This window comes from Cyprinus carpio, chromosome A8 (assembly GCF_018340385.1).
Source record: "Cyprinus carpio isolate SPL01 chromosome A8, ASM1834038v1, whole genome shotgun sequence".
In the NCBI taxonomy this organism is placed as follows: domain Eukaryota; kingdom Metazoa; phylum Chordata; class Actinopteri; order Cypriniformes; family Cyprinidae; genus Cyprinus; species Cyprinus carpio.
This window is the reverse complement of record NC_056579.1, coordinates 9,458,533-9,477,273: the sequence shown is the minus strand read 5'-3', so window position 1 is coordinate 9,477,273 and position 18,741 is coordinate 9,458,533. Positions and strand designations below refer to the sequence as shown.

Below are 18,741 nucleotides of genomic sequence, written 5' to 3'. Positions count from 1 at the left end.
TACTGTACGGAAGTAATTATCAATTTTATTCAGCATTAAATTAGCGTTATATTAATCCAAAGTGACATTAAAGACATTTTAAAACATTACAAAATATTTATATTTCAAATAAAAGCTTTGTGGCAAAAATTATACTTTTTCTGGATTTAAACAGTGCTGGAAAAAAAATAATATTTTTTTTACATTATAGTTTCCATAAGCAGAACTGTTTTTAACATTGCTAAAAGAAATTTGAATGATGGATCCTGATCATCTGAAGGATCGTGTGACACTTAAGACTGGGGTCATTTCAGCTGACAATTCAGCTTTGCCATCACAGGAATAAATTACATTTTAAAATATATTCAAATAGAAAAGAGTGATTTTAAATCGTAATACTGTTTTACAATGTTACTGTTTTTCCTGTATTTTCGAAGGGTTTTCTTTATAAGAAATTAGTTTACAAATTAATTTCACTGTTCACCAGTAATTTGAGAAATGGTTTATAGGAGCAAAATTACAGACATTAAAATAAAATAGTAAAATAAAATTTTCATAAATGACATCTGTGCTTACCCACTCTTGACAAGCACCTGCCGCTATTTGCATCAAGGGAATTAGAAAGATAAAAGTTTGTGTATGAAAAAGTCTTGAGGACATGAACAAACTCAACCTGTCAGGTTTGAAACACACTATTACACCTGTCAAGAGTTTGAGGCTCTCTAGAGAAAGAAAAATATGGTAGAGACAGAAAGAGGGAGAGTGCAGAGGTTTATTTATAGTTAGTTTTAATGGCCTGAGAATAATTTTCAGCTTGAACTGTAATTGTGCTATAAATCGCCTGTGGATGTTTTTGAAATTTAAATGTTGAGGATATGTTTTAGTTTGCTTCTGTTATTCTTCACTTCTCATATTTTTCCTCTTTCTGCTTTTGTATTAGCAAAGTGTACATTTGTGAGAAAAACATTTATTTAGCTAGAGTCATTTTTCACGTACTTTCTGTATTTTTCTGTATAGCTTTGCTGAATTTTTCTCTAATTATTGAATGCGTTTTCTCTATGTGTGTGTGTGTGTGCAGGGAGACACTCTTGAGATGGTGGCGGAAACTGTCAGTGGGATGGCTAGATGCCCATATGACCCGAAACATGCCAATGTGGCCCTGTTTGCAGGTAAGGCTCCACCATCTCCTTTCTTTTCCATTGAACATGACTGCAAAATGTCCCTGCATATTACAGCACTAAATAAAGATATACAGCAGTGCGGAAAAGCTGATGTCCCTGTTGTTATTCTCTAACTTAATTACATGCTAGTCTTTGAACAGTATTTATGGGTATCTCTCACTCTAATCACGCACATATGCTGTCCAGCATGTTCTCTGCACAGCATTACGGCTTTACGGCTTCCTGCCGTGATGAACCTAAAGGAAATGAAATATTTTTTTAATATATGAAGATTCATTACACCAACGAAAGTATAATGAGATCATATTTTTAGTTCGTAAGGCAGTGCCGATCCATCAAAGAGGCAAAGAAGCAAAGCAGCTAAAAATAACTGTTGTTTTAACCAATTTACCAACTAATGTGTATAACTTAAGAGGTATGAAAGTGAAAACGCATACTTCTCTACACACAGGGTTGTAGATGTTAGATGCAAATGGGGTCTTCATTCTGTTATAATTAATAATAATAAAATAATATGATATTTTGGGATATATATATATCACATCTCACATCTCACATCACATCACATCACATCACATCACATCACATCACATCACATCACATCACATCACATCACATCAATCACATCACATCACATCACATCACATCACATCACAGCCACATCCCATCCCATCCCATCACATCACATCACATCACATCACATCACATCCCATCACATCCCATCCCATACCATCCCATCACATCACATCACATCACATCACATCACATCACATCACATCACATCACATCACATCACATCACATCACATCACATCACATCACATCACATCACATCACATATATTACCTCTACACATTATTATAGAGAGAGATTTTATACAGTTTGTGTGCTTTTTTTTTCCAGAGGGGAATCTTTACACTGCCACAGTGACTGATTTTCTGGCCATCGATGCTGTGATCTACAGGAGTCTGGGGGACAATCCTGCTCTGCGAACGGTGAAACATGACTCCAAATGGTTTCGAGGTAATAAAGTCGTCAAACGTTAGTTGACAGGAAGAGGAAGCTGTGCAGAGTCATAATGCTGTTTTAATACAAAATCTAAAATTTAACAGAAAGAAAAATAATATTTTAAAGAGAGTTAAGTGTCCAAAATTAAAAACCATTCCATTACAAAAAAACAACTATTTTGTTTACACTCACATGACTTCAGTGTTAGAAAACCTAGTGAGCTGCCTTATTACATATATTAACTGAACCTCATAAGTGACCATTTTTAACAAAAAAAAAATAAAAAAACAATACAAACAAATTAATAAAAAAATAAAATACCAAAAACAAACAGAATAATAAAAATAAAAGAATATATATATATATATAAACATTTCTCTCGCTTCAACATACGTGTGTGTGTGTGTGTGTGTGTGTGTGTTTTGTGTCATTTATTTTTTAAATATTTTTAGTTTTATATATATGATAGATAGATAGATAGATAGAATCAAAATAACAAACCATTTAAACAAAAAAACAAACATATATAAACATTTCTCTCGCTTCATCCTCCATCTGGGATTTATTTTTCATGGAGGTTGTCACAATGCATTCTGAGGTAGGTTTTTGAAATAGAGCATTATTGTCAGGGTCGATAAGGCTTCCTGAGGATCCACATCTGAGTCAGCAGCCAATCTGATGTCAAACTGCACTCCCTCTTCCCATCTTCCTTTGCTCCTGCGGTCTGTGCTCTGATGTGATCTCTCACTGATGCAGCAGAAAGCACATCTGTGTCCTGACTCAAACTCTTGTGCTCTCTCCCTCCTGCTGTCCTGGGTCACTTCCTGTCCCAAAACGCCCTCACTTTTTCTTTCTTTTGGTTTGTGTGTCCATTGACTAGATAATGCCCCTATTAGAAAGCAGCCTCTAATTCAACACTATAATCCAGTCAGATCAGCTCTTCTGAAAATCATGTTATCTGAGGGAGTAGTAATGTGTCCCAAACAGGAAGTACTTATGGTTTGGTCCTGATCTGTCTGTTTCAGAGCCGTACTTTGTGAGTGCTGTGGAATGGGGGCCACATGTCTACTTCTTTTTCAGAGAGATGGCCATGGAGTTCAACTACCTGGAGAAGGTGAGAGGATGGTAGAGCAGATGAAGACTTTTGCACAAGTCTCTTGATTCTCAGGTTTTCTTCGTGAGGAAAAGACCCCAATATATGTCTCCTTTAGAGTTTCAGAAACAAATGTCATTCTACACTTAGAAGGCAGCTTTATTCCTATTATGGGAATAGATGTTCTTTATGGGCATATATGCTATATGAAGAAACTTCCACATCCATGGAACTTAGTACTGCAGAAAAGTTTCTAAGAAAAGATTCTTTGGGGAACCCAAAATGGTGGTTCCATGCCTTGCTGTGTATGACCTCAAAACCTTGAATTCTGTATATTTATACTCGTACTGTATTTCAGCTATTTTCTCATTTGTGTCTATTTTGATGTATCCTAAGGAATTTTATATTTTACTTTAGTTCCTCCTGCTTTAAACAGTAGCATGATACTAATAACACCAAGATCATGGGTTTGATTTCCTGGGAAATTATAAAATGTTTACCTTGAATGGTATATAAGTTACTTTGGATGAAAACATCTGCCAAATGGATGAATATAAATATAGAATTCTTGAGCTACGAACGAGACAATAGGAGTAAAGTCTTCCTGTGGGAGATCAGCGGTGGATAGTTCAGGAACAAGTGGTGGGAGTAATCTGAAATTGTGTTACCGTATGTCCAGTCAGGCAATATTATTCAAAGGTCAAAACTAACTACTATATTTCCAGTCAGACAGCGATATGACCTATTCCCTGTTTTTGCGCTGAATGTTTAATTTAATAATCATGCTCTAAAATGCTGTTTTGAGTATAATTTAGGCACACAGTTTTTTTTTTTCTTCTGTTGTTGTTTTTCAGGGCAACTGAAATACCATCCGTCATATCATTTACTGAAAACTGAGAAAAACACGTCGACAGAATAACAAGGGTTCCTTTTATGTTAGAATTAGCAATGCAAGACTTCTGCAAGAACAAAATTGTGCTTGCTCAAGCATTTTATACTGCCGGACCTTGAGGAGAACAAAAAATCCACTGTGCTTTGGATTCGGCTCCTCTGAAATCACTAGGCGAACCAGTTTTAGGAAATGCTGACATTTTCATGAATTCATTTATATTAGCTTACCCATTTTACACAGACTAGCTACTCTCCAAAGTCTGCTTAACATCCACAAGGATTAAAAGATTTGGGGCATTTTTCGAAAGGATTCAGTACTGTTTGATGTGTGTATTATCAAAATGCTTAAAATTCATAATTAATATCTCATTTAATTTCATTTTCTCTGACCTTAGGTGGTTGTGTCTCGTGTGGCACGCGTGTGCAAAGCTGATCAAGGCGGTTCACAGCGTGTGCTGGAAAAGCAGTGGACCTCATTCCTGAAAGCTCGACTAAACTGCTCAATTCCAGGAGACTCGCACTTCTACTTCAACCTCCTGCATTCCACCAGTCCCATCATCCGCATGCATGGCAGGGATATCATCCTCGCCGTCTTCTCCACACCCTCGAACAGGTGGGTCACAATCTTTAAAAGCAAGCGCTTATGAATCCAGTTCTCGGCAGCAATCGAGAAACGAGAAAAGAACCACCCACGATGCATATTGCACACAAAAATGGCTAGGACTGGTTGAAATCACTAGCTTCTCTCTGATTGGCTGGCTTCCAGTTTCCAGGAGTCAGGGTGCACTGGTTTTTATCACTCTTCTACTGAGAAAAAGTTGCATTCGCAAGCTTCCAGGCTTCTACAGTGCGCTCTTCTGTAAAATAATTTGCCACAGGATTTGCCAAAGTTTGCAGGGATTCAATCTTTGACAGATTTTGTTGGAAACACTTAATTGCACATAAACACGAAATAATTAAACAAACCTACACTACCGTTCAGAATTTTAGAGGTCAGTAATATTTATATTTAAAGAAATTAATACTTTTATTCAGCAAGGATACATTAAATTGATTAAAAGTGATAGTATTCAGCATTGATAATAATAGGAAATATTAGATAATTTAATAATAGCATATTAGAATGATTTCTGGATATGTGACACTGAAGACTAGATTAATGGCTGCTGAAAATTCAGCTTTGCATCACATGAATACATTACATGTTAAAATATGTTAAAATAGAAAACATTTGTTTTAATTTTTACTGTATTTTGATTAATAAATACACATAAATGTTAAATGAGGCATTGTTCAAAAACATTAACAAATCCTACCAACCCCAAACTTTTGAACAAGAGTGTACATAGTCCACCTTGTTTTGCTAAAAGCAACTGTTTCATACTGTATAGATCAGGTGACCGCTTTCTGGTGAAGTGGGCAGTACTTGGCCAAAATAAGTTGCAATGTAGAAATACTGGATTCCAAGCAGACTGTGAATCTCTAGAGATACACTCCCAAATATAGTGCATTAGCAGCCTCATTGATAGACAGTTGAGCTGGAATTATCACAGGCTGGTGGCAATGGCAGAGCGCTGGGAAACGGGTACAGTCGCTCTGGGTTTAGGTCGTCCCGAGGGATTATGGGTGAAAAACCACTGAATATAGAACACTGGTGTGACACTGCAGGGAATATTATTGCAGGCTTTAATGTCATGTAGAGAGGCGCTGTTAGAGAACGGGAGGGGAAGAGATGGAGATTGATGTATGAATGAGGAATGGAATTGATGTGTGTAGATGTACACATACTGACAGACTGTCATCAAGATGTCACACTTAGAGAGGAAAGCAACAACAGAACATATTTTTGGGATCAGGGAGCAAGTGAATGTTTTGACAGAGTTTGCAGGAAATAATTACAGGAAAGAATGTGAGAACACAAAAAGAGGGAGGGCTGTCAAGAGGATGGTATTGAAGACGCTGAAATAGTCATTACTAAGAAAGGAAATAAAGAGAAGAGAAAACGCACATTGCTACCCTTGTGTGATTGAGGTCTGAGAGTGAATGCTTCAAGGGACAGTTCACCCAAAAAATGAAATTTGTCATTTACACTCATGCTGTTATTTTCTCCGTGGAGCACAAAAGGAGAATTGACTGTCAAGTGCCAAAAACACTCGGGATGCATTGATCTAAAATTCCTGACATGATTAGCCAATAATTATTTTTTTTAATTAGTCAATAACCAATAAATATGTGGGTGTGTACAAAAATGTTAATTTATTTAATGAAATGATAATAATAATAATTAATTAATACTTAAAATGAATACCTTTATTCAGCAAGGATGCATTAAAGTGCTCAAATTGATAGTAAAGATATTTATAATGTTACAAAAGATTTATATTTCAAATAAATGTTATTCTTTTAGTTTCTATTCAAATCCTGAAAAATTTATCTTGGGTTCCACAAAAATATTAAGTAGCATAACTCCTTTCATCATTGATAATAAAATGACATTATTATCATGCATATTATTATTATTATACTTAAAATCAGCCTATTAGAATGATTTTTGAAGGGTTTTTGAAGGGTTATTACTTAACATTTATTAATATTAAATGACTTCAAAGGTAATCTAAATGTAGGATGATTACAACTTTTTTCTTTTTTTTTTTGGAGAGTGATTAATGACTAGTATTTCAGATTCTACCTCAGTTGAAAATTAATTTCATATCTGGGTAAGCTATGTCTACAGTGTTTGCAAGAGTGTGCATGATTATGAGACTTTTGTGACAAATGAAGTGCAATAGAGCACCCTCTGAATGATGGAGAAAGGACAGGACTCCCAGCATGCAAATGTGTATTTGTGTCAGAGTAGGGGCCAAACCTCAGCAAATGCCAACTCTAATAACATCTCAGTCTGCTAATGGCCGCTTTGGGGGGGTCGAGAGTAGAAGGGAAAAAAATATGAAGGATGAGTATATGTGTGTGGAGGGGGGAGATATTCACTCAAGGACGAATGAATGAGGCGGTCAATAATAGCCCACATCTTCCCCCACCTCCCCTTCACAAGAGTTAAAAAAAAAAAACTGACTCTTATCTGTGAAGGTTCCTCTACTCCACTCTTATCCTGAGGGCACGGATCAGTGGTGGGCTCAGTTAGAGATGGAGCACCGAGGTGCAGTGACAGGGAGCGTCCAGCTGTACAAGCATTCCTGTCTGCAGCTGCAGTCCTCTATAAACAGCGCAGGGGGCTTCGCTAGCCTGCCGGGAGGATGTGTGGTCTGTTAAAGAGCTCTCAGACAAATTGCCAGGACCGGTTAGTGCGTGGCAGACACAGCAGCAGGGGAGGACTATAAGGGAATGAAAGGAAGGCATGTTGGGATGTGGTTGAGATGGGTCTAAGTATTATGGGAAGGAGAGTAATAAAGTGCAGACTGTCTAAGAAGCAGTGACTCATGCTGAATAGAGTGATTAACAGGACTATTCTGTGGATTTTGAACATTTTGCCAATTTCTAATAAATTCTGATTATTTATACATGAGCAGATTTTAAATTCTAAATCTTATTTTAAATATTCATGCTCCATTTTTTTCAGATTAAGGCAAGCAAGGTGTCAGGTTACTATTGCTCATACTTGGGTTTAGGGAATTATTCTTTCTGTTGGGGAGTCTGGAGTTGATAAGATTTTGTAATGTTTTAAAATAAGTGTCTTATGTTCACCAAGGCTGCATTTAATTAATAAAAAATACAGTAATATTGTGAAATATTATTACAATATATTTTAAAAAGTAATTTATTCCTGCGACAACAAAGCTGTTACTCCAGTCTTTAGTGTTACGTGATCCTTTAGAAATAATTCTAATATACTCACAAAATCATAAATGCATAAAATTCCTATCAATTAAAATAACAAATGTCCCTTCACAATAAAATTATAACAATCTAAAAAAACCTTGCTGAATAAAAGTATTAGTTTCTTTAAAAAAAAATCTTACCTACACCAAACTTGAAGTGTGGTGTCCTTTTTTGCTTCAAATCAAAGTTTGTAGGTGGTTGGTTTAGTTCATGGCTTAAAACTCTTTATTGAAGAATGTTTTTAAATCCATATGGAGAAAATTAATGAGAATAATACTTAAGAATCCAAGACTGTAAAAATTAGTCATTATTGCACTGCCTTTTTTCACTTCTTATGCATGTGGACTGTAGTAGATAAAAGGAAATCACTGGGAAGAAAGGAGGGTTACTTGTGTTGCCCACATAAGCCCCACAGCTGATTGAGTCAGAGCATGTGCTAGAGTGTTGAGGATGTTTTTCCAGGGCCTGCTGTGTTGTTGCTGAGGTGTTCCAATTGTGTCTTTCTTACCTGAAACAGAACAGTAGAGTATACAGTATGCATTTTTTCATCTTTAATCATCTGCCAGGCAAAAAGAAGTCAGATTGCTTAAAGTAATAGCACACATCCTCTCAACAAGCCGCAAAATTTGAGGTTTCAAGACAGACTGTGCAAACCCAGAGACTAATAATCTGATCAGAAGAACCAATATATATAATATAAAGAACATTTGAATTGAGAAAGAACTACATCTCAACTCAGGAAACATATACAGTGAAAAATAGTTCTCTCTTCAAAAGACAGGTTTCACTCTCACAGAAACAGACCAAGGAGGTGAGAGGTGTTTGCATCTCATTTGAGCTCCTGATGCTTTGAAATGTGGGGCTGAGGCTCCAAGCTGGGCAGGAGAGATGGGGTGAGATTGTTGTAAATGAGAAGACTGCAGGTGAAATCATCCTCTCAGTGGATCATCGTGGATGCAGGCAGAGGATGCAGAGTTCAGATTGAAGGAGAAATAAAAGAAGGCCAGAATCTACAAATTTGTTTCAAGTGATAGTTCTCAAAAATAATAATTCTGTCATCATTTACTCAACCTCATGTCATTCCAAATCTTTCATAATATGTAAAACAGGATTTCCCTGCTCCTTCTCCAGCCAACGCTGCAAAAAAAATCTACTTTTTAGTGAGAATTTTTGATATGTTTTCCAGTTTCAATATCTAAAGATCAAGAGAATGTTTTCAGAGAATGTATATTTATAATGAGTGTATTTTCTTACTGCACTGGCAGATTTTTTCACTTGCTTTGTATATAAACAAGTCAAAAACAAGTGAAAATTCTACTGGTGCAGTAAGACTAAATAAAATTATATTCAAGATATTGTCAGTCTTAATATTTTATGAAATGTTGCTTCTCAAGTAAATTTAGCCATTTTTGGAAAATAATCTTCTGAATAGTGTCTTTGAGAAATAGTCAGGATAGTGAGGTCACCAGAAGCTATTCAGTATTGTGATAAACCAGTTATAACTGATTATTTACATCAATTGTTTTAAGGGTGAAATAGCAAAAATGGAGGGTTTGGAGGTAGAAAATGGTCATGTAAAATTGAATTACAACTGCAAGAGAGTTGACCATCACTGTAAGTGGACTAAAAATAAAATGCAACAAAAACAAATAGAATTTGGCCCATTTAACAGATTAAGACACAACAATAGTTGTATGAAAAAAAAACACCAAATTGTTTTAGGGTTTAATTTTTTTTTTTGTGTGTGTATGAAATAGGTTTGGGTAACACTTTAGAACTATTCACTATTAACAAGTTGCTTTTTAGCGTGCATACTAACTTATAGGCTGTTTATTAGTACTTATAGCACATATTAATGGCTTATTCTGCATGACCATATTTTAGATCCCTTAATCCTTCCCAATACCCAAAAACTTAATTACTACAACAACTACCTTACTATCAATAAGCTGCAATTTAGGAGTTTTTTTGAAGGAAAACTTTTAATTGATATTGAATATGTGTTACCCAAGTTGGTATTTGAAAGAAATTTTATAAGAAACAATAACTTATGAAATTCTGTTTTGAGAAGAGAAAGTCATGTTCTGCCACTGCGGCAAGCTGTTCACCTGTCAGGCATTTTGGAGGGTCTGCATTGTGTCAGGCTGATGACATTGATGATCAGGCTGATATGAGCCTAATGAGGTCTTGTCAGAAAATTACCTGACTTATGTTTAAGTCACTGTGTCTGCTGTCAATCATAAGGTCATTCTCAGCTGCTTTCTGGCCTACGGCTTCAAACACACACATACAATCCCACTACAGGGTAAAACCACTGGACATGTGACAGATGTGTCCCACAATGCTGTTGGAGACAGCTGATTATCTTTGCTTCTGCCCCTGAGCTTAACAGACTATCACATTAATTCCCTCTTAAACCCAGCAAGCTACTCTCAAGCACGCCTTCATGGACCACAAAACCCAGATCAACATGGGTGACTTTGCAAGATCAGTGTGAGTGTTACCCTTTCCAGACCTGAACCTGCCATCCAGTCTCTCAGAGTCATTTACTGGATCCCATAGAATCCTGGAACACAAAGTTACTGTGCAGTCTGTTTTCAAAGCAGAAGGTGATGTTCTGCATCTGAGTTTTAGCACAGAGAAGGCTGTGAGAGATATAGAGCTCAATGTGATGGAGAGGGAATGAACGGCTCACCTGTGTCAAGGATGCAAAAGAATATAGCTGTGGCTTGTACTTACAAAGTATGTCAGTGCCAGGAAATCTGAGGAGGAAAAAGAGAGAGAGAGAGTGGGTGTAAACGAGAACTGAACTGACTCACCCTGCATGACTCTCTGTTCTCTCCTAAGAAAGTTTTTCAGTGCTGAAAGCTGTCGCTTCACTGGAGACAAATCACTTCAGGAACGTTTAGAGATTGAAGCTCTGCTTCGCAGTAACCGGGTTTCCATCCACATATTTTTATGCAAATTTTGAGATACTGCATCAAAAATTGCTGTATGGAGAAACAGAGATATGTCTAAGATTTACAAAATATGCATAAAAAACAAATTGCCCTGCTCATACATTTACATACCACTTGTACAACAAAAGAGGGGTCTTAAATTTGCATGCTGTTCCTTTTTTGTACTGTCTTGAAAAAGCTGTTTTTTACACAATAGATGTTTGCTTATAATCCACACTCTTAAAAATAAAGGTTCTTTGTTGGCATCAGTGGTTCTATGAAGAACCATAAGCATCCATGGAGCCTTTCCATTGTGCTAAAGGTTCTTTGTGGTGGAAAAACTTATTCTTCACACTAAGAAAAAGTGATTATTTTATCAACTTTTCACTGAAAGGTTCTGCCGATCTATTCTTTTATATTAATGCTAAAGAAGAACCCAAATTGAACCCTTTTGAAACCCTAATTTTTTAGAGTGCGCAAAACAAAATAACTACATTTGCATAAATGAACAAGGTCATATGTAATATTGTGTGTTGCACAATCTTTTTTTTTTTTTTTTTTTTGGTCATTTTCTGTATATTTGAACCCTTTCCAACAGTGACTGTATGATTTTGAGATCCATCTTTCACACAGAGGGCAATCGAGGAACTTATACACAACTATTACAAAAGATGAAAACATTTACTGATGCTCAAGAAGGAAATGTGCATGACACATTACATATGACTATTTTATCTGTATATACAATTTTGCTGCTTTATTGCTACATGTTTTGTTTTAAAAAATAATTGAGTTAACGTTTTTTCTTTGTGTGTGTGACCTTGCAGACTGCTTATACATGAGTCTTGGCCATGGTGTATGGACAGGCACCTTATAAAGAATTCTGATTCATCATGTGGCTTTCTATTGTGCCACTTGAATTATTATTGGAGAAACCCAAGTATGTTTCTCACAGCTGCATTTGTGTAATGCTGCATTCTTGAACAGATCCTCTGTGGGAGGAAAAGGTCAGTGTGTGGAAGAGCTTGCAGTCACCCAAGGTTTCCGGTGACAGCTCTGGACAATATTCTCTGCTCTGTTTGCCTTGAAATGTCTGTCCAACTGCCCACAGTACAGTCGTGGCCAAAAGTTTTGAGAATTACATAAATATTAGTTTTCAAAAAGTTTGCTGCTAAACTGCTTTTAGATCTTTGTTTCAGTTGTTTCTGTGATGTACTGAAATATAATTGCAAGCACTTCATACTTTTCAAAGGCTTTTATCGACAATTACATGACATTTATGCAAAGAGTCAGTATTTGCAGTGTTGGCCCTTCTTTTCAGGACCTCTGCAATTCGACTGGGCATGCTCTCAATCAACTTCTGGTCCAAATCCTGACTGATAGCAACCCATTCTTTCATAATAACTTCTTGGAGTTTGTCAGAATTAGTGGGTATTTGTTTGTCCACCCGCCTCTTGAGGATTGACCACAAGTTCTCAATGGGATTAAGATCTGGGGAGCTTCCAGGCCATGGACCTCCATCGTGCAACATTCTGGTCCCCAAGCCACTTAGTTATCACTTTTGCCTTATGGCACGGTGCTCCATCGTGCTGGAAAATGCATTGTTCTTCACCAAACTGTTGTTGGATTGTTGGAAGAAGTTGCTGTTGGAGGGTGTTTTTGTACCATTCTTTATTCATGGCTGTGTTTTTGGGCAGAATTGTGAGTGAGCACACTCCCTTGGATGAGAAGCAACCCCACACATGAATGGTGTCAGGATGCTTTACTGTTGGCATGACACAGGACTGATGGTAGCGCTCACCTTTTCTTCTCCGGACAAGCCTTTTTCCAGATGCCCCAAACAATCGGAAAGGGGCTTCATCGGAGGAATATGACTTTGCCCCAGTCCTCAGCAGTCCATTCACTATACTTTCTGCAGAAGATCAATCTGTCACTGATGTTTTTTTTTTGGAGAGAAGTGGCTTCTTTGCTGCCCTTCTTGACACCAGGCCATCTTCCAAAAGTCTTCGCCTCACTGTGCGTGCAGATGCGCTCACACCACCCTGCTGCCATTCCTGAGCAAGCTCTGCACTGGTGGCACTCCGATCCCGCAGCTGAATCCTCTTTAGGAGACGATCCTGGCGCTTGCTGGACTTTCTTGGACGCCCTGAAGCCTTCTTTACAAGAATTGAACCTCTTTCCTTGAAGTTCTTGATGAACCTATAAATTCAATCTTAGTAGCCACAATATCCTTGCCTGTGAAGCCATTTTTATGCAACGCAATGATGGCTGCACGCGTTTCTTTGCAGGTCACCATGGTTAACAATGGAAGAACAATGATTTCAAGCATCACCCTCCTTTTAAACATGTCAAGTCTGCCATTCTAACCCAATCAGCCTGACGTAATGATCTCCAGCCTTGTGCTCGTCAACATTCTCACCTGAGTTAACAAGATGATTACTGAAATGATCTCAGCAGGTCCTTTAATGACAGCAATGAAATGCAGTGGAAAGGTTTTTTTGGGATTGGGATTAAGTTAATTTTCATGGCAAAGAAGGACTATGCAATTCATCTGATCACTCTTCATAACATTCTGGAGTATATGCAAATTGCTATTATAAAAACTTAAGCAGCAACTTTTCCAATTTCCAATATTTATGTAATTCTCAAAACTTTTGGCCACGACTGTACAGATCTATTCAAGGCTGTCAACTGATGTGTTTTCGATATGTTTGTGATAAATGAAATCCATTTTGTGTTGCGAGTCTCCTCCACTCAGAGCAGTATCATGGAAACAGGACAGGGCTGAGGATAACACATAATATGAAGATTGTGCTGTATTTTTGCAGTATTCCTGGATCTGCAGTTTGTGCTTTCGACATGGAGCAGCTGGCCGGAGTGTTTGATGGAAGATTTAAAGAGCAGAAATCGCCCGAGTCGATATGGACACCTGTTCCAGATGAGGTGGTGCCCAAACCGAGGTACTGAATGAAATGACATTTACAACTAGAGAGTGTTTTATGTCCTCAAATGCCAACCTGCAGAGAGGAAGTTTATAATAATGTGCTGTGTTTTTGAATTTCTCAGGCCGGGTGGTTGTGCCATTCAAGGCTCAAAGTTCAATTCCTCCAACTCTTTCCCTGATGACATGTTAACTTTTGTCAAGACCCATCCACTGATGGAGGAAGCCATCCCATCACTCGGTCAGAGACCATGGATTGTTAGGACCATGGTTAGGTGAAGACAACTTTCTCTCAGATGTCCTAGAACAGATTCTCTACTGTTAAAAGCAGCTCATACATGCTTTCAAGACATGATATCTGGTTTGTCACTGGTCTAAAGTGGACTAGCGCTTCTACATGTGCTATCAGGTCGATCTCAAATACTCCAGATGGTTGTTCATTAATCTTTTAGACTACCAACAAATTACCAACTTCAACCAAGCTTCAGAAGTTAGATCCAAAGGAACACATAATGGGCATTAAATTAAGCTGCTAGCTTCACACGGGCATTGTTTTCTTCATTAAGATCCTTGCTAAACATTTGACTGACCGGCTGTGATGTCTGCTAGCATTAGTATCTGTCCAATCTCAGTCTTCAGACTATGGGGTTCCAGTAGCTGGGGTTTCTCAGCTTCCCACAGGGCACAACAAGATTATAGTGACAAGTTGTTTGTGTCATCTTAAACACTCCGGGAGATCATCTTATTTTAGAAAGCTGAATCATCCAAGTAGAGCAGTTTTGGCTGTTTCCTCAAGATATGCTGGTTTGACAATAGAAATTGCTTTTTGGATTTGTGTATTTTGGCATGAGATTTTAGAGTTTTCCTCTTGATAGCATTTGAGAATGTATTAAGTTGTCTGCTGTCGCTTTCAGATACCAGCTCAACAAAATGGTGGTGGACACAAACGCTGGTCCCTATGGCAACCAGACAGTCCTCTTTCTGGGTTCCAGCCGAGGGACCATCCTCAAATTCCTTGTCACCCCCAACAGGGATAACACAGTGACCAGCAACAATGTGTTCCTCGAGGAACTGGAAGGCTACAACCCAGACAGGTAGAGGTTAATGCTGAAACACACTCTTTGGTGATTGTTTTATGGCAGAGAATCACAAGTCATGGCATGTAAACAGATGGAGCATTAGCTGGTCATTATCTCTTGCGGAAAGCGGCAGGAGTTTGCTAGCAACACTCATTTTTCATGGATATGGTGGTAATTGCTTCTTCATCCAGACAGACTAAGTGCTGTTTAGTCTGTTTGTCCTCACATACACACTCTCTATCTCAAAAAATTGTTAAACCCTTAACACACTAAAGCAAAAATGTGGTAAATCACGTAAACCTGTCTGCAGGTTTTTAATTTCCAAACACCAAATTAGCTAAAAACAAACATTCTTGATAAAACATGAAACAATGTGAATCTGTGGAGTGTGTGTGTGAGAGCGTGAAGGCTTTGACAGTGCTAGCTGTGTCTAGCGCAGCGGGAAGCCAGCTAATCAGGGGAGTGTAGATGGAGTAATCAGATCAGGCTCCGATCATGCTGGCCTTACATAACCTCTGCCATCTCTCATCACGCGGTGGTGAAGTGGTAAATCGTTAAACACGCGCAGGGTCAGGGAGTCCGCAACCGATGGAAGCCGCTCAAAAATGCCCATGTCTTCATCCATATCGATTAAGACACTGTAGCGAAGACAACAATGACATAATTAGGATGGGGGCTAGAGTGTTAATTAATGTCAATCTCTTTTTATGCACACTTTTCTTTTTATCTTGACGTATTTGTATCATCCATGTAAGTTGTCTGGCTTTTTTTGTTCCTAATATTTTTTTTCTCTTGCTTGTTTTCTGTGATCTATCTATAGAAGTGGTTCATTTTCATCTGTTACGTCTTCTGTTTTGCTCTCCTACTCACATGTGTCAAGAGAGGCAGCTTTTTTTGTTTAAACTTGCCAGTTGCACCTCTTTATCTCACCCTCTGTCTGTTCTCTTCCTGTCTCTCTCTTTCGTTACTTGTTTTGGCTGCCTACAAATGGAGCTGTACAGCAGTGATTCATTCATTAATTTTTGTTTGTCTCTCTCACAACTCAATTTTCAACCAGGGCTGTTAATTAAATGTGTTAATTTAGTGAGATTTAATATATATGTGTATATATGAAAAGCTAATTAACAATAAAAAAATCAATTAATAAAAAAATAATGGTTATGGTAAAAACCCATTCAGAACTGAATTTATATATATATATATATATATATATATATATATATATATATATATATATATATATATATATAGTGTGTAGTATATATAGTGTGTGTATACTGTATACACGTTTTCATATTAATATATATAAATTAGATTAATTTACTGCCATATTATGTAATTATTTTTAATCATTTTTAATTTGTTTAGTAATATTTTCAACATATATTTTCTAGTCTGTAAATCATTTTGCTTCTCAAATTAATCTGTTTTTACAGCTTTTCAATTTTTTTTCTCTGTAAAATGAGATTAAAATACTGATTAGGAAAATTTATGAAGCAAGTTTGATCTCGTTTCTGATGGCCTTTGGTAAGTGTGGCTCATTACTCAGATCCAATACATAAAGTACTAATGATTTCTCCACTGCTATCGAGGCCATTATTGTAAGCGTTTCTATAACCATATGTATGTGTGCACATGTGTACAAACAAATGCATTTTTTAGCCAGCATGGCAGGAGCAAGAGAGATACTCTAAGTGGTAAACGCCAATTAAGTGTAACTCACAGAGGAGTGGGTGGCTGCCAGACTCCTAGATATCAATCCAATTAGCTACTGGGGCAGAGTACAAAGTGACAACACATTAATGTGATATTACATTAGTACGACACATTTTCTTTTTGAAGCCCTTTGCGCCTCATCCTGTTTTTCATTCAGAGGGTGAAAGTTAGAGTTAGTTCATTAGAGACATACTATATAACAAGCCGTTATCTTAATGGATAGATGGCCTCGGTGGAAATTTCAAGATTTAAGATGGCAAAGAACTTTCATAACTAAGCTCCAGTGTCTAATGTGTTAAAAGGATAGTAGATACATGTAAGAAATGTAATAGTTAGCTTGAGGTTTTGCTTGTCTACCTTTGCTTCATTAGTTCTTGTCAACCACACAGCATTATATTGTGTTAAGATAAACATCATCAGACTGTGTTAGGCTTGACCGTTTAGACTTTATTAATGTAGGTAGGGGTCATGTCATTCTGTATCAAACTGTGTTTGAGTGTTTTCTCGGTGTAAATTGTGTTTGACTTTCTCCCTGTACTCTTTTAATTTGTTGCAAATTGATTTGGACTGTGTGTGTTCCAGGTGTGGGACGGACTCTCCTCAGGCCAGGCAGCTGCTTTCTCTCACGCTGGACCGCATCAGTCACAGCCTCCTACTGGCTTTCCCCTCTTGCGTGATCAAAGTGCCTGTTGCAAGCTGCCAACTCTATTCCCGCTGCATGAAGTGAGTGACACACACACACGTTTAGTTAGCACTCCAAATGAGGACATATCATATAGTCTGTTGTTTTTGCAGTATATAAATGAAATGATAAAATCTATATTATTGTTTTTTTTTATTTGTAGAATAATATAGTTTTATATTATAAATATGATATATTATCTATAATATTTTTTCATTGAATTTGATGTATTAATGTAATGTTAATTTTAATTATAATGTTAATTTTAATATTGATGTTATATAAAAATAGTGTGTGTATATTTTTGGATTAATTTATATTTTGTTACAAATATTATATATTATTTAACAATGCATTTGATTTATTTTAATATTTATTTCTAATTTTAAATTAATGTACCAAGAAGGATATTATATAAAATCGCTGAATATTGTCAATTGATATTGCACATTTGCAGCATTTTAACATTCACAATGTCTGCAGAATTATTGCAAAACAATATGAGACAGATACCATGCAGAATGCAAAGCACAGGGCTGGTCAAAGAACACTAGTGAGCATTTTGACAGGAGATTGAAAATCACCTCGGGGTATGACAGCTTCAAAAAAACTTCCAAAGTCTTGAATAAGACATGCAATTGTGAGGAACCTCTGCAGTTTCGTCTGGCACTTGCAAAGGCCATTATTGGAGGATCTGTTTGGAGATTGAATATGTATTTTCGAGCACAATAACAATCCACGCATGCAACGAAGGGGTTCCTTAATCCCATTGAAAACCTTTGGGAAATTCTAAATCTGAATCGAAGCTGATGAATAAATCTCAGCTTTGGGATAAATTTAAGGAGGCCTGGCAAGAAATGACACATGCGCATAGCTTTTTGAGTAATGCCCAGGCGAACAGCTTTTATAATCAAAAACAAGGGAGAATCAGCGAAATATGAATAACAGATTATATTGTATTTAGTGTATGCTTTGCTTCTTTTTATTTTACATTATATTTTATTTAGATTAAATATAATTCTTCCAAATTATGACCTCCCAAAGTGTTCCCAAGGGCAGGTTTTGTCATGTTTATCTAGCTTCTCTGGACAAATTTGACCCAAAAGCATAGCTAAGTAAACCCACACATACAAACATGTACAGTACATTCGCCTAGCTACTGTACATAACCAGGAACCTCCCATTGACTCTTTGATAGTTTTAAAATAAACCTATTTAAGATAATCCAGAACGTAAACTTATGCCTAAAATATGATTTTAATGTGAACAGTGACATCATTTAGAGTCTTTATGAACCATTTGTCCTTTTTAGTACAATTCCAACAACTGTTTATTTTGTAGCTCTCAGCACTAGGATAGTTTTGTGATCACTGGTCACCAGCCCGTGCTCTCAGCC

General features: G+C 37.0%; 1 protein-coding gene across 1 annotated transcript in view; it reads left to right on the top strand.

Annotated features, from left to right (window-relative positions):
* The window catches only part of LOC109057732 (semaphorin-6B-like), a 110,607-nt gene that overhangs the window by 75,712 nt on the left and 16,154 nt on the right, over positions 1–18,741 (top strand). The window contains exons 6-13 of the mRNA XM_042763021.1: positions 1,058–1,148; positions 2,063–2,182; positions 3,193–3,281; positions 4,547–4,764; positions 13,756–13,887; positions 13,994–14,143; positions 14,783–14,962; positions 17,246–17,386. Of these exons, the coding sequence (XP_042618955.1) occupies positions 1,058–1,148; positions 2,063–2,182; positions 3,193–3,281; positions 4,547–4,764; positions 13,756–13,887; positions 13,994–14,143; positions 14,783–14,962; positions 17,246–17,386 (1,121 nt within the window). The remainder of the gene's footprint in view (positions 1–1,057; positions 1,149–2,062; positions 2,183–3,192; positions 3,282–4,546; positions 4,765–13,755; positions 13,888–13,993; positions 14,144–14,782; positions 14,963–17,245; positions 17,387–18,741) is intronic.